The following is a 17,123-nucleotide window of genomic DNA, read 5'->3' as shown; positions in this document are numbered from 1 at the left end:
TAGGATAGAGAAGTTCTGCTCTGTAACCCACCAAAGGGTTGCCTTGGAAAAGAGGTATCAGTCTTCCCTCTTAAAGTAGAGTGTGGCACAATCTTAATCTCTCCACCTGGTTTCAGTACTCCTCCAATCTGCAGACATTATTAATGATCGTCCTTCTGGTTAATGCTCTATTTTGGATGTCTTTGAATTGCTCTTTCTTAGTGTGTCCTCTGGAGTGTCTGTGCATGTATGAGTGTTCGTATATGTGTGTGGTCCTGCCCACAAGTGCATGTGCAATATTTGTTCAAAGCTATGACCTTCTTCCAGCTGGTGTGGGGTCACAGATGTTGAGGCACAGTTTGTCAGTGTGATTGGTGGCAAGTTCTTTGACTTCCGTGAGTTGATCTCACCAAGCCATTTATCCTTTTTAGTCCCATCCTTCTGTGAGCTTTGGTAGGTCACTGATATCATGTTATCAGTCATGTCCCTCTTGATGTATCTCAGAAGGTCCTATTGATATGTCATTTGAAATCACAACTGATCAGTGTCAGATAGATGCAGGCAGGTGTTTTCTGTCCCTTCTCTGGTTAGGGGGTCAGTGAGACTAAGTGAGCAAACTCTCCAAGTTGACAGGGGGTCCTGCTGATGAGGAATTGTGTTTTCCCTTCTCCCAGCCCCTTCTTGTCCTGTGCTGGGTGGTGCGGGGAGGGGCAGGTGGTTTCTCCAGTTTGCCTGTGTACTGTGACTGCAGCCAGGATCTCCCTTCCGGTTCCTGGTTCTCTAACCCTCTCATCCAGTCCTGGTGAGGAGTAGAGCCAGGCCAGGGAAGATGGGAAAGCTGCTGTCCCCTTTCCTTTGTCATATTTGCGATGTCACTCTCCTTCTTGGAACCTTAACAGCCCCACATTTGTATCTGCTGCTTGCTCTCTGGAGAATGCAAAGTTTCTTCCCAGGCCTGGCAAACATAAGGCTACTGTGAGCCATGGGCAAGGGTCCAGGCCTTTCCAGAAACCCCCCTTTCCTGGCACACTGAGGAACACTGCAGATCAGAGGGCAAGGGTCTGCTTGTGTTTAGTTACGCTGTCTCTGTTTTTCTCTTCTCTGATTTCTTCCTTCTCCTCCTTCATTCCTTTTTTGTGTGAAAATGCTTTTCATGTCTGAGATTGCAGTGAACTCTCAAAACCCCTTTAGGCTAAGCTGTAGCAAGGTCACTGTTAGAGCAGACAGATGGGGAACTTGTTCACCAGAGTGAGTTAAAAGTGTTAGACTGAGGATGGAATGGAAACGAGTCCCATACGGACCAAGGTCATTCCAAGGTTACTCTTTTGGTGGCTCTTATGAATCTGTGACTTTTCTTGAACACTGACTGCTTGGGGAACTACTCACAAATGTTCACAGACATTAACTAAAACACACATTTTACAATTGTTTGCAATCAAGAGAACCTGAAAGTTATTTAAATATCTGCCTTCCAGTAGAAAAATCCTTAGATTCTTAGATGTGTGTCCACGCAGTAGGACACATTGTTTATGAGAAACTGTAGGGGCAGTGATTGGAGAGGTGGCTGTAACATACCATTAAGTAAAAACAAATGTTGATTTATATTTGCATATCATGTATACTGAATATGTCTGTACAGTGACAGAAATACCTAGAAGTATATACTATAAACTAGTAACAAGTCATGGGGTTGGAATGGGGATGGAAAGTGGAGTAGATATTTTGCTTTTTAGTTTATGTAGATTTGTGAGAATTACTATTTTACTTTATTTCCCTTTTCTCTGGTCCCCTTCCCTTTATATTGCTGAGACAAAATTTCATTTTGTAACCCAGGTGACTCTCTTGACTCAGTCTCTAGAGTACTGCAATTGCTGGCAGCTTTCACCTCATGGTTGGATCTGTGGTCCTTTTGACTTCTGTTTTGTAATGTGAAATTGCCCCCCCCCCCCCCCCCGTGTGTTGCGGGGGGTTTTCATCAGTATCATTGCAAGGCTGTATATTCACTGAAATGGGAAGGGAGTAGTAATCAATTCTCCTTTATTTTAAAAGTCACAAAAGTGAGTGAATCAGGCAGTGGCAGTGCGTGCCTTTAATCTGAACACTCAGGAGACAGAGGCAGGTGGATCGCTGTGAGTTCAAGGCCAGCCTGGTTTACAGAGTGGGCTCCAGGATGGCCAAGGCTACAAAGAGTAACCCTGTCTTGAAGAAAAGAAAAAGAATCACAGAAGTGTTCTTCTGTAAGACTCTGACTGATGTATGCAAATGTCAGGTTTTCTGTGTTCTGGTGTGTCATCCCAACCATGTACCCCTCATGATTATGGGTTTACTGCTTACCAAATGAAGAGAATTACTCACAAATTACACTTTTGTTATAAAAATTAAACATTAGGTGATAACTTGATTTTTTCTTTTATTTATTCTTTGACAGTTTTATACATGTATATAATGTATCTTTACCATATCCACCCTTACGTCTCCCCTTCCAAGCTTACCAAACATCTCCAGCCCATTCTCTTCTGACCTTTGTGTATTCTCCTTTTGTTCTTCAATGTCCTACTAAGTCCAGTTAGTGGACTTCTGGAATATTAACTGCTGATAAATGTTTACAATTATGATATTAAAGTCTGATAACTAAAAGGGAGCAATAATTAATATAGTATGAGGCCCCACAAAATATGAATCCAAAACCATTGACTTCTTTCTTTCTTCCTTCCTTTCTTTCTTTCTTTCTTTCTTTCTTTCTTTCTTTCTTTCTTTCTTTCTCAAGACAGGGTTTCTCTGTGTACCGCTGGCTGCCCTGGAACTAGCTCTGTAGACCAGGCTGACCTCAAACTCACAGAGATCCACCTGCCTCTGCCTCCTGAATACTGGGTTTAAAGGTGTGGGGTCACTATGCCCAGTTCATGTTTTCAGTTTTAATCCAAAGTCCAAATTACTTTCTATCCATTTTCTGAAGGGAAAATAGAGTTTTTGTTAATGTTATTTGATTTAAAGATTTAGAGTATTGAATTATTCCTATTATTTTGATAGTTTAAATTCATTTGTTTCATGTAGATGATTCACGATGATTCCAGATGCCCTAATGTCTATGGTAATGAAACAATGATGTACACAGTAGGGAGCAGTCAGTATGTAAATGTTCCTGCCCTAAACGCTAGGTGTTAAGTGGACTTGTGTGGTAGGCAAGCCTTGATTGCAGTTCAGCTCTTCGGTATGAAATTACAGTATTGAAGTTAAGACACTGTAACAGCTGGCTGTAGTTCTGCACAGTGGATAGTAACTTCTACTCTAGTTTTTAATTATAGAAACAATTTGTGTGAAGTACAGTACATAATTATAATTTCCCTTTTTGTGATTCTGTGGGCCAAACCCAAACATGCCTTGTGCATGTTAAACAAATACTGTACCACTGAGTTACATTCCAAACACTCTACAAAACATTTTGCGGTTTTGGAGATATAGCTCAATCCGTGAGATGCTTGCTGTGCAAGCATGAGGACCTGGTTGGATCCCAGTAAAGTTGGACATGGTGAAGTGTATCTATCATCTCCAATGCTGGGGAAGCAGAGGCAAGAGGATTCCTAAAGCCTGCTGACCAATTAGCCAAACCTAATGATGACCCCAAGTCCCAGTGAGAGATCCATCTCAACAATCAAGGTAGATGACTCCTGAGGAGTGACTTTGGACGTTAACCTCTGACCTACACACACACACTTTTGTGGGTTTAAGAATTTTGTCTTTGCCTAGTGATGCACCAGATGTACTGGTTGCCCTTGTTATCTTTTCCAGCCAGCATCAGGGATCAGTCTTTGCTACGAGGCTGTGTTATTAGGGAGAAAGAACATCTGTCTGTGGAAAAGGGACCCAACCCAGCATGGATCTGACTCTGAAGTGACTTTGAAGCATATCATTGCTGTGACTCTGCTCCCAAGGGAGGAGCTATCCCCAACTTAAAGGCAACACCCTGTGTTACTCAGGATGTGTCTGTAGCATGCCAAGCACCCAAAATAACTCTGGTTGTCTCTCTGAGCTCTAGCACCTGGTGTACCTTTGTTAATCCATCAGAAGAAACTATGTTGCAGTAGTAGTGTTGCTTACCAAGTTTTTTTTTATCTTTCAGAGACCTAACTTCTCCACCCCATAGTTCCTGAGTTGTGTTCTCATTGTAATCCGAGAAACAAAGGGATAATTTTATGAGGAAATTTTTGTGCTTGTGCTAAAGCCCCCGTGGTGTTTATAAGATTAATCTTACTCATTTCCCCTCCAAACACAGGCACTTCTCTTCAGATGTATTTCTGGCATAATGGTAGCCAAGTATCTCTGATTAGTTTTATGTTTCTTTTCTGTTTTATTACATTTATTCATTTATTTGTGTGTCAGTCTGAAGGGGTGGCCTGAGCATACCACAGCACAGGTACAGAGGTCGAGGGGCAATTTTTAAGAGTTGTTTTTCTCCATCTACCATGTGGGACCCAGGCACTGAACTCAGGTTGTCAGGCTTAGAAGAAAGTGCCTTATTCACTGCGTCATCTTGACAGCCTGGTTTTGTGGTCTTTAATTAGTGGATTGTGTTTGGATTGCTTGGAAACTACTTTTGGAATTCACTAAACCCTCTCCTCCTTATTTGTCTGCCTTGGGTGGATTTTTCTAACAACAAAACTTTATCAACACTGCCCCCCCCCTCCCCATACCCCCTTCATCTACCAGCTGTGGTGTCCCAGCTTGTCCTGAATCCCACAGGCATTCTGTTCAGCTCTCCATTTCGTCTTCTCAGTGCCATCGCTTCCATCCTGCGGGCCTGGCTTGACCAGTGTGCAGAGGACTTCCGGGAGCCCCCTCACTTCCCTTGCCTGCAGAAACTGCTGGAGTATCTCAAAAGGATGATGCCTGGCTCCGATCCAGAGAGGAGAGCACAAAACCTTCTTGAACAGTTTCAAAAGCAGGAAGTGGATTCTGACAGTGAGTACCTGTTTGGTCCCAGGGAAAGCCTAGGTTGGGATTCTACAACATGAAGGTTCCCCATTTATTGGCTGGATAAGAAACCCTGGTACCCTCAGAAACCTGGGGTAAGGTTTAAAATTATTGAAGTGTTAACTTCAGAACCTTAAAGTTTTAGAGTGAGAAGAGGGATTTTCAAGACTGGCTCCATGATTTTACAGATTAAATGGCTCAGATGAGCTAAGCCATTTCCTGGAGTTCCTTCTGTTACCAAGAACAGAGTTTCCCTGATTTTTTATTTTTTAACTTTCCCTTGTCATCAGGGGCCATACTGACCATGAACTGGCTACTTATTTTATGCCTGACATCTTCTGTCAGATGTAAACCTGTCATAAACAACTGCACCATAGGGCTGGCAAGGATTCGGGCCCATTTCCCTCTTCCAAAAGCTTAGAGGAGGTGTTTCTCCTTTGTCCTAGAAGGTACTACTGTGATGTGTCCCCAGCAGCCTAGATTACCGCCATCTACTCTCTCTGATGGCTGCATCAAAGGAAGTTTCTGAGGCTGTTTTTTCCTATTGGAGGCTGACCTCTAATTCCCAAGGACAAATGCAGGGGCCACCACTGCTGGCCATAGAGTGTGTTGACTGCCAAGCTCTGAAGAAATTAATCAAGAGGTTCCATCAGGCTTCCAGGGTGATGATACATCCTTTCACTGAGGTGCTGGTAACAGTTTCCATGGCAGCTGACCCACTTGGAACTTCAGATGGGCACTTCCTTGAAGTAATGCCTGATTTCCTCTGTGAGGGAAAGGAAATGGGTCCTAACACAGATAAGGGGCACTACCCCAGAGCCAAAGCAAATACAGGAACTTTAAATTCTACTTGGTACCTGTTGAATGGTTTGTATATACTGGGGATGGGAGAAGGGGAATGCAATTGCATCACTTGGCTCAGATTGCCAAAGGCTTTGTATCTCCAGTGACTTCATCTGCCGGGAATGCTTGAATACCCGGGAAGTTCCAGCTGCCAGACCTCAGCTCCCTTCAGGGCCTCTGGCCCAGCTCTGTGCAGGAGTGGAAAATGCTGTTGCTGTTGCTGCTGCTGCTGCACGGGGGCCCAGCTCTCCCCAATGGGGCTGCCTCTGGCTGCATGCCTAATTGGGGAACCAGTGGGACCAGTCATTGGTTGTCTCTAGCTAGAGACTGGAGGGCAGAGCTCTTTTGGCAGGCAGAGGCAGGGACCAGGGAGGTGGCCTGACTTCACAAAAACTTTTAGGCAGTGCCCAAGAATGTGCATGTGCTTAGAGTTTTTACATACCCCCTGGAGAGAGTCATAGGCCAAGTCCTAGAGAAGAAGGATGATGGTCTTCACATAAAGTCACATTTTAGGTGCTAACTGGACTTGAAAAGAATGAATGAATGAGTGAATGAATGATGTTAGCCCTTACCCTGTGCTCTCCTTGGCTGAAGCAGGACAGCTTCTGCATTGTTTTACAGATATTGTGGTACATTGTAGCTGTCAGGGGGGATGGAAGGCCCCTTAGGACCTTTGGTTGGCTCATCAGATTTCTTACTTCTCCGCTGAATGAAAAAGTACCCGAGTTGAGCGGAGGGAAAGTACTGGGATCAGGCTCTGGCATCCTGCACATGTTGAGATTTTAGCTCTTTAATTGGTACTTGTTTGCATCCAAGATAACAGCAATAGGCAGTGATGCTCTCCTACCTTTTCCAGATATAACCCAACCCATTTACAACAGAACCTTCAGCTCCGAGGTCCTGAGCCAGTCCTGAAATCACAGCCCTGCCACCAAAGTGGGCAGGTAGCACATGGTACCTGACAGGGAAGGTGGTATAGACTTCAGCTGGGCACCCTATTTCTCATAGGTAGCTTAGAAGAGGCTGCATCAATTTGATGATGTAAGATGCCTAACAATGTCCAATCTAAAGAGGGGAAAGGCTTAAAACGTAAACATGCTGAGGGAGCAGTAACACAGAATGGAATTTCTGCCAAGATGTCACTGTGTGTGTGGGACTAGGATCCCCCCACCCCACCCTGTAGAGCAATGGCAGGTTTGACAGGAAGGAGAGTGAGTGAGGAGTGTGATGACAGGAATGAGGCTGGGAAACAACTCAGGAACTGAGAGAAGATTCCAGTGAGGGGACTTCAAGTGGAGGCTGGGGCCTCCTGCAGCTGGGCTCTTCAGTATGATTGGTGGGTGGTGATTTCCTTTGACTTCTTCATCCTGTGACACTTATCACTGTCTGATGACTGATGATCATCTGTACAGGGTCCCAGTGAATTTAGTTGAAATTTATTTTACATTTTGTACACACTCTTGATGAAACAACGCTGAGTGTTTGAGAATGGGAAGTATTTTTGCAAGTTCTACAGGTCGCATGCATGTCTCTGATACCCAAATGGCCTGTCCTACCCGCCAAAGCCTGGCCTGCTTCCTGCTCTTTTAGGTTCATGGTTTTAAGTGGCCCAGCAATCAAAGATCCTGTGGCTAGGGTGAAAGCAGCATTAGCAGGGTTAGTCCTGGAAGTGATGATGGTGCTGGCAGGAACCAAGATGAGGGTGTGTTCGGTTTGCCTTCTGGAGTCTTTGCCTAGGCTAACCTCTGAATGACTCCCCAGGGGACAGCTCAAGGCCTCTGAATTTAGTAAGAATGAGCACACGGGATTGGGCCTCCAGTTTGCTCCGATTTTGCTTCCATTCATCTCTACCTGTGGTTTTCTGGAGAGTTATCTCTCTTCTTCCTAAATGAAAGAGGTGTAGCTGTGATGCCATGAACGGAACCCTATGTGCCCCACTTACTGCTTGTTTGCCCTTGTGGACAGGTGGACTTCTCAACACCAGCTCCTTCAGCCTGGAAGAGGAAGAGGAACTGGAGAGCGGAGGATCAGCAGAATTCACGAGCTTCTCAGAAGATCTGGTGGCAGAACAGCTGACCTACATGGACGCAGTAGGTCTCTCTCTCTGTATCTCAGATATGTTTCACTTAAAACACCTGGCGGGGACAACACTAGAGGCCCAGAGAGGCCAGTGGGCAACACTGGGGAATGTGCTAGAAATCCTCCAAATCTTTGAGACAGTCTGTGGCTGTGAAGGGAGAGTTAAGATGCTATGCGAATCACTCCTGTGAATAATTCAAGCCCAGCTCTGCTTGCAGTCCTGGGTGAAAGTGCATTTTCCTCGGAGCTCGGGTCACAGAGGGAAGTACAATTTCTAATCCTAGTGAAACAGAATCTCCCCTGTTCTGTGGGCATTTCTCTCCCTTCGGACTCATAAATATTTCAAGAGCCGAACTGTTTATTTGGAGGATTGTAAAGGGGTCAAAGCACAACTCAGGATGGAGTAAATTCATTGAATCCACATGTGACGGCATCTGCCGCCTGTTTCCACGTGTACTTCCTGCACGTTTGAATTTTAACTGTTTCTGTGTGCTGTGCATATTTGATCATGCTAGTCACATTTCAAAGCTTCAAGTTTGCTGGAAAACATAGTTAAAGAATTAGCAATTATCATGGTGGTTTTAGCCTTCTGCGCTTAACTGAGGCCTGTCACTTTTGCAACATATGAAATGGCCAGTGTTTCCATCTAAAGGGAAATGAAATAAAGTGTGGAACGCGGATCAGATAGTCTATATGGAATGCATGCTGGCCATCTTTCTTTTACACAAACTTCTACACATCTTATATTGAGTTGTACAAATGAGAATCTGATCTACAACTACCCCCACCCCCACCTTTGGTCATACAACTGATAGGATAAGGGAAAGATGAATAATATCTTATTTTTATTGCTTTAAGGAAAAGACATGGAAATCAGGCTTAAGTTCCCCATTCTCCTGTGTAGTTTGTGAGATTGAATCTCCCCCCTCCCCCGCCCTTTCTGTTAGCATCTTTCTCTGCCTTGAAAAATGAGAAACAGTTGCAGTGAAAGATGTGGCATGTGCTGTGTTATGTGGACTTCTTTTCAGGTGGGCTGAAAACATATATTTGTATGGTAGACAGCTGGTTGTTCTTGAGTACCCAGCACACTCGATACGATCACCTTTTTTCTGTTTTGATCTAGCACAGATCTTAATAGGGTTGCTTGACTTTCTGTGCAAAGTATGTAAATAAAAATGGCTTTGGTTATTTTCATTTTCTTTCTGTCATACTTTTTCTCAATTAAGCAAATTTGAAAGATCATGTGGGATCCAGGTATGGTGGCTCATTCCTCTAATTCCAGCACCGGAGAGACAGAAGCAGGTGGATCTCTATGAGTTTGAGGCCAATCTGGTCTACATAGTGAGTTCCAGGACAGTTAGGACTACATAGAGAGATCCCATTAAAAAAAAAAAAAAATCTAAAAAACCAACCAAAAAGACAAAAACAAACACCATGTAGCATGTCAAGCAGAAGGATGATTTATCCACTTACAAAACACCAATTTACAGGTGCCCTAGATGACACGTGTATAGAGCATGTGTGTTTTCCTTAATGTCAATTCCTCTTTTGTTTCAGCAACTATTCAAGAAAGTAGTTCCTCACCACTGCCTGGGCTGCATTTGGTCTCAGAGGGATAAAAAGGAAAACAAACATTTGGCTCCTACGATCCGTGCCACCATCTCTCAGTTTAATACCCTCACTAAATGTGTCGTCAGCACCGTCCTGGGGAGCAAAGAACTCAAAACTCAGCAGAGAGCCAAAATCATCGAGAAGTGGATTAACATTGCTCACGTAATGTCTTATAAAAAAAACTCTTATGTTTGGTAGATGGCCTTCCTGACTTCACATCTGGGTTTTCAAACGTGAATTACATACACCCTTCTGGGGCTCAGAATCTAGTCTATTGGGGCCGCCACTCACATGTCACCTGATTAGCGTCTGTCACCATGTAGGGAAAGGCATAGTCTCCAAGTCATTGTTTGTGAGTTTCCAATGCGTCTGAGTCCCAACATTATATACCTTAGGGGTCTAATAAGCCCAACCACAATTGATTTAGCTGTACAGGAGTCAGACTTACTGAAATGATCTCCACCTGTGCAGGAGAGATGTCAGCAATATGAATTTTATAGATGTGGGAGCTAAAAAAGTTACCTCTGAATAAGGTGATCAAGGAAGATGGCCTGAATGAATTTAGCTTTATCTATCAAACAGTATGATTTCAGGTACTTGAAGGTGAAAGTTTTTCTCCTAGGCAAGAAGAAGCTACAGTAAATATGAAAAAAAAAAAAAAAAGATTGTGAAATTAGTTGATATATAAATACCCTGTTAGTCTATTATGTTCTGGGCCATGGTTAACCCTCAACCAAAACAAAACACATTTTGCTTCATGTCCCATTAGATGTATTTTTCCACTAAGCCTGCTTTATAGGACACAATGCTGAATCTTTCACATTTTCTTTTATTATTTTTGACCAAAGAGTAAAGCCACAAAAGTTCCAGAGAATTTGCCCTCTTTTTCAGTCTTTAGGATGGCCTGTCACCCACACATGCTAGTGTCTGAAAGAAATGAGCATGGAGCAAAACACAGACATTGTAAAGAAATTATATCTCTTCTGTTCTAAGTCAAACTTATTTCTCCACAAAATAACCACAAAAAGTTTTGAGGGAATTTGACACTAGCATGTGAGAGCTCTTTCTTCTTAGAATTATAAGACGATATTTTTGCCACTACATTTATGCCTAAAAACTAATGACCTTTATGCCCAAATTCATTGACCTACTTAGACTACAACATCCCTGTGTGTGGCTCAAATAATGACTTTCAGTTGGCGTTAAATATAAATTGTGTGTTTATATGATAAAGAAACTGGATAACTCAGAGTGTATTCCACGTCCCATAGCATGTGTACAAAGCCAGGAGTCTTTATCCTTGCTCTTAACTGGCTTTTCCCCAGTGTTGAGTTTGTTATGTCTCTTGAAATCATGTAGAATAACTTCATAAAACCCTGAAACTCACAGGTGGTTTTCTGCCAAGATTTATTTTATTCTTCTCTCGTTAGTCACAGTTGATTTCTATTGAAAAAAAAGTTGGAAAAATGATATTAATTTTACATGTAGAAAAGATTTCTGACCTAATATGGGTGTGTATTCTTGGCCTGGTCTCTGTGCTGCATTTTTGGTTTTTCATTGCATCTTTTGGAATATGCCTCCTTAAAAAAAAAAAAAAAAAAAAAAAATGACTGGATGCTTCATTGTGTTCCCTTAAGCCCTTAGCCTCAGCCCTGTTACTGAATAATGCGTTCCATATGTTTACTACGATGGACATGATATATCAGGGCCTGGGTGTCTTTATTTATTGCAAGTTTCCTGATTTTTAGAACATAATTTTGGGATGCTGAACCTTTGTTGAACCATGCTGCCAGAGTGTGGTTTCCAGACAGCAGCAGCTCTACAGGCTCCCTCCCCCCTCTCCCCTTCACTTGCTCCCTTCTCCTTTATCCCTTTTTGCTTTCCTCTCTCCCTTCTTTCTCCTTGCTGGCTGTCTTATCTTTTTCTTTTTCTCTGTTCCTCACTTTTATCTTCTCACCTTCCTCCATCCTTTCCCCCTCCCTCTCTCCCTGCCTCCCCTATTTTTTTTTTTTTTTAATAAAGGGGGAATCAGGACATTTTTAAAAGACTGGGTATGACTTTTTTGACATTTATTCTGAAAAAAATGTTTGAGGGTTTGGTTGGCATGAAAGATTTTGTCACTCCAAATTGGAGAATTCTGTTTTTCCTCCATAGTGCAGACCAACATTAACTTAGCAAAATGATTCTTGAAACAATTTACACTTATGCCCAACCACCTTGGCATGTCTTGCCTGGGGTGTTCTGCATGAAGTCAAACATGTACTCATCAGTGTACTCAGTTGTAAAACCTTACAGTGCACTCCTGTGTCCTTATATATGAAATGTCTCCTCTGGCATTTATATAATGTGGTCACCACCCAGGCTAACCAACAATGAGACCTGTTTCCTGTTTTACTGGCCCTGCTGTCTGTAGGGTTTTGTGCCTCTAGGGTTGATGACTACTCACATATGGGCTTGGCTCCTTATAGTAGGATGCCTTTAAGCAAAGAACCTTCTCCTTACCAGAAAACGACACCCAGCATCTTTCCTGCTCTCTTTCTGTTTTGTTTTAAAACACTGCCAGGATATGTTAAAAGCCCAAGTTATTTTGGAAGCATTGAAGTACCAAGGTGTTTCTGAATGTTTATGATTGTGGGACAAGCCAATTTGAAACCAAATGAATGTGTATAAAAATATTCCTCCTTGGTTAAAAGCATGAAAGCCGAAGTTCAACTTGTGGTGAATTTTTACTGCCAAGTCATATACACCTCCCAGGGCACGAGCTCTTTGTACCATATGAACTTACGGTGGCGGCTGCCCAGCTCCCTCAGCTCCCTCAGGGAGCCATGGGGCACAGTGATCCTCTGCATGTATTTTTAAGGCATCCTTATTCTTTCTGCAGACGAAAGTAGTGTTCTCTAGCACAGCCATGAATGCTTGCCTCCTTGAGTTTTTACTGGGAAAGCTAGAGGCTATAAAACTGTAACAACAATGAAAAAACATATTGGGGGCGGGGGGGGGGGTGGTGGGAGGAGACAAGAGCCTACAGTGCCAAGATCTATAAAGTGTTTTGGTCACTGGGGTGGGAGGAAGGAGCCACTTTTTGATGTCCTGTATTTATACAGCTGCCTATTTAGTGGTAAGAATTCATAGCAGCTGTAATACCTCTAACACAGGAAACCAGCAACCCACTGTAATACTGATATTTAAATGCCTTTTATGTCTCCGTCACTCCCCATACAGGAATGTAGAATCCTAAAGAATTTTTCCTCCTTGAGGGCCATCGTATCCGCACTGCAGTCCAATTCCATCTATCGGTTGAAAAAGGCTTGGGCTGCCGTCCCGAAGTAAGTTCCCCAGTGCCGGCTCAGTTTTTTCTCTGGCCAGGTGATATGTTGCTGCTTCCATACCATGAGTGCTTACCATTAGAACACATATTATGTGACAAGAGAAACATACTTGAAACTCTGTGTGTGTTCATGGATTTCGAGGGAGGGCTGCTGCAGATTCATATTAATTCTTGGTGTGTGCCAGAGCCATGATTACCAACCTTGGAGATGGTTTGAAGCGTGGTGCTTAGTATCTGGATCTTGAGGGACAAGGTGGTGGAGTGATGAGGTTGGGCAGTTCACATGACTTCTGGTTATTTTTCGGCCCCATTCCAAAGACCTAAGCTGCTGCAGGATGTGAGGGATAATGTGTGTAGTGAGGGCCTTAGTTCCTGATGTTCAGTAGGAAGCTACTGTGTCCACTTCTGCTCCAGCATATAAGAAGCTGTCTTGGATGAGGGGCTCCTTTCAGGGTGCCTGACGACGATTATCAACCACTAAGGTCCCATGCTGTGTCTCCTTCATACTTTTTGGTCCAGTCTTTAGAATAACTGATAATGCAGTGTGATTGTACTCTGTCACCATTGCCGTTTCTCCCACTTCTGGAACTTTGATTGTGGACCAGAGACGTTCCCCCCCCCCCCAAAGGAAGAGATAGTTTGTTCTCACATTAGTTCAAATTTAGAGGGTGTCTTAGAGTTTCTACTCATTTGACCAAAAGCAACTTGGGAAGGAAAGGGTTTATTTCACCATACAGTTTACAAGTTCATCATCCCGGGGAAGTCAGGGCAGGAACCTGGAGGCAGTGACCGATGCAGAGGCCATGGAGGAATGTTGCTTACTGACTTGCTCAGCCTACTTTCTTGTCTGGGATGGCACCACCCACAGTGAGCTGGATGTTCCTATATCTGTCATCAATCAAGAAAATGCCTGTAGGCCATCCCTTCTTCCCAGAATACCCTTGCTTGTGTCACGTTGACATGAAAACCAGTCAGCCCAGAGGGGAAGTTTTGTGTCATGGGTTCCAGAGGCTGCAAGCCCTAGGTGCTTAGTTCCATTCTCAGCCAGAAGTGATTAAACTCTAGGGGACTGATGCTGATTGTGTTAATGACTTGTCTGGTAACTGCTACAAAATACTTGAGCAAAGCAATTTAAGGGAGAAAGTGTTTTGTTTTGTTTTGTTTTGTTTTTGGTTTACAGTTCTGGGGGATATAGTAGGTGTGGCAGTAGGAGCAGGAAGTGGCTGGTCACTTGTGTCTACAGGTGGAAAGCAAGCAATGAATGCTCTCACTAAGCTTGTTTTTTTTTCCTTTTTGTTCATCCCAGGACTCCAGCATGTGGGATGGGATGGCCCACATTTAGGGTGGTGTCATAGTTACTGCTCTATTACTGTGAAGACCAAAGCAATTTATGAAGAAAGGTGTTTAATTGGGGGCTTGCTTACAGTTTCAGAGGATTAGTCCACGGCCACCATGGCAGGGAGCATGGTGGCAGGCATGCATGGCTCTGGAACAATAACTGAAAGCTTACATCTTGATCTGAAGACAGGGGAGAGAGGGTGCTGAATCTAGCATGGACTTTGAAACCTCCAGTACCACCCATAGTGACACACCTCCTCCCACATGGCCACACCTCTCATCCTTCCCACACAGTTCTGCCAACTGGGGACCAATTCAAACATATGAGCCTATGGAGGTCATTCTAGTTCAAATCACCACAGTTGGGGTTTTCCACCTCAACCATATCTAGACTATTATTATTATTATTATTATTATTATTATTATTATTATTATTATTTTAGAAATGTACCTAGAGATATATTTCCATGTTGATTCTAATCACTAATATGCCATTTAAACCTGTAAGAGGCCCATATCAGCAAACTAGAGTGTCATAAGTTTATGCTGGAAAATGGGTGCCAGAGGACTCAAGCTTACAGATGAGATGAGAAGTGACTTTTATTGACTAGGTAATTCTTTGATGCTTAAGAAAAAAAAAAAAATTACAATGAATGATAGTTGTCCCAGCACACAGAAGGAAGGCAGGTGGACCTCTGTGAGTTGGATGCCAGCCTGATCCTTATAGTAAGTCCCAGGCTGGCCAGGGCTACACAATGAGACCTTGTCTTAAAAAACAAATCTTAATATGCTTTGAGTTACAGAGCCACAACAGCCACAACAGCTGGTCTACAGAGTTGCAGCTGTGGTTATGATACCTTTATCTGTCAGAGCAAAATGAAAGCTGGGCTTTCCAAGTGTGCTACACCTTCCTGGGAGACCGTTCTTGCTTTTCTATCCCCTCTCCTCTTTTCCTATTTTCAGTAGTGCCTGTCGCCCTGTATGAGAGCGATTAGTTGATTCATTTTCCTCTGAACTTACGTTTAATGAAGATACAGGTCTTAAGAATCATTAGTTGGCAGTTCCTGGAGAAGTAGGAGGGGGAAATCAGAGGCCTATATCCTCCTCACCTTGACATTCCCTTCTGCTCTCCTCATTACTATTCAATATAAACAAAGGAATGGTCAGATATTTAAATGCAGCCTTGTTTGACTTCAGAGAAAGATGAGCATGGCTTTCATTGGTGATTGACTAGTTGAGCATTATGGAAAGCTGCCTAGCTATAGCTCAGGAATTTCTTTTGCAGCAGGTGTGAGCCTTAAACTACAAGTTCAAAAACTAGTGCACATGGGGGCTCGAGGGATGGCTGAATGGTTAAGAGCACCCCATGTTCCTGTAGAGGACCCAGGTTCAGCTCCCAGCACCCACAGTCGTCTGTAACTTTAATTCCAGAGGACCAGATAGATGCCTCTGGGCCCTGAGAGCGCTGCACTAACACACCTCACACACAGGCACACATAAACACCAAATGAAAATAATATAAATAAACCCTTAAAATAACAGTCTACAGTGCATGTGCCTTAGGTTCTTGGGTTGCTGAAGAAAAGGTCCATTCTTTCAGCTGGCTTCTTTTTAAAATTATCATTATTTTTTTCCTCATTTTATACATCCATCCATCAGCTGACTTTTAAAACAACTTTTCAAAAACAAAAGAATGAAAAATCTCAAAACTGAATCCTGTTGGACATGTGTGATTTGTTGGCTGGTTAGCTTATATTTTAGAAAGGTTGCCGTTTCTGTATCAGTGGCTAAATTCAGGGAGGTAGAGTCAAGGTATCTTATTTACTAACCACCTTTACTATAATCCTTTACATTACTAGCTTTCAGTAGACAGGTAGCTACCTACCTACTCATTTTTTTTTTCATTAAAATACTTACATAATTAAGTTCTTAATTGTTTTTCTCCAAAACAGAAATAGCTTTCATGATTTGGTTATACAAATAATATTATATTAGTTATAATGCAAACAAGTCTTCAAAGTGGACTTTTTATGATAATAAAGACATTGTACACATGGGGATTTGGCTGCTAATCATTTGTGGCCTTCAGAGTCATCCATTCAGTGGCTGTGGAGAGAGGTGTATACAGACAAGTGGGGTGTTCTTAGGGTGCAGTGCAGGCAGAGGGACATGAGCTTCACAGGTGCTTTTACATGTGTCATGCTTCAGTGGTTTTCCTATGTACAGACGAGAAAACTGAAACATAGCAAAGTTAAGCAACTTGTCCACGATCACCAAGGAAGTAAGTAGGCTTGAGCCCATCCCCCATGGCTATAGAACCCTCCATGGTTCTACCAATCCACTCTGACTCTGAGAATAAGAATAAGGATCCAGGATGCAGAACATTTGGGTTCTGTATCTGCAGCTCTCAGCAGCTATTAGTGAGAACTAGGGCAAACTCTTGGCCAAGGTATCTTCCTCTCTAAACCTAGGTGTCTGGCCAAGATGACTTCTGGAGGATTTTGTGTGTATTTGGAACAAATGCTTTTTAAACTTACTTAAGGGAATATCTCTCTTGAACTTGATGCTTTAAGTGAATCATTTTTTGAAATAAAATATGTATGATTTAGAACAATTCCTCCTGTCGTTTGGGTAGCCATGTTCATCTTTTACAAACGCTACCCCTATGAGGACACTCATTAGCTCCATTTGTGTTTAATTTCCCATCAACCCAGAGGTCCACACAATCTTTCATGGGAATACATCCTGAAGACAGCTAAGTTTTAGACGTCAGAGTTGTGCTGTTGTTTACTTTTTCTTCATCTTTGCTCATAGGGACCGGATGCTGATGTTTGAAGAACTTTCAGATATCTTCTCTGATCACAATAACCATCTAACCAGTCGGGAACTACTCATGAAGGTGAGAATCCTGGGCAGCCCTGAGGTGACTCTGGGAAGAGCAGATTGAAAACTACTTACATTCCTTCAGCCTCTC

The 17,123-nt window shown here is 42.9% G+C and overlaps 1 protein-coding gene across 3 annotated transcripts in view; it reads left to right on the top strand.

Moving 5' to 3' along the window:
- The window catches only part of Rgl1 (ral guanine nucleotide dissociation stimulator like 1), a 238,764-nt gene that overhangs the window by 194,811 nt on the left and 26,830 nt on the right, over nt 1–17,123 (top strand). For all 3 annotated transcript variants that reach the window (XM_051185982.1, XM_051185979.1, XM_051185980.1), the window contains 5 exons: nt 4,754–4,938; nt 7,759–7,883; nt 9,430–9,645; nt 12,706–12,809; nt 16,964–17,048. In XM_051185982.1, the coding sequence (XP_051041939.1) occupies nt 4,754–4,938; nt 7,759–7,883; nt 9,430–9,645; nt 12,706–12,809; nt 16,964–17,048 (715 nt within the window). The remainder of the gene's footprint in view (nt 1–4,753; nt 4,939–7,758; nt 7,884–9,429; nt 9,646–12,705; nt 12,810–16,963; nt 17,049–17,123) is intronic.

Source organism: Phodopus roborovskii, unplaced genomic scaffold (genome assembly GCF_943737965.1).
Source record: "Phodopus roborovskii unplaced genomic scaffold, PHOROB, whole genome shotgun sequence".
Lineage (NCBI taxonomy): Eukaryota > Metazoa > Chordata > Mammalia > Rodentia > Cricetidae > Phodopus > Phodopus roborovskii.
This window is presented reverse-complemented; position numbering and strand designations above follow the sequence as displayed.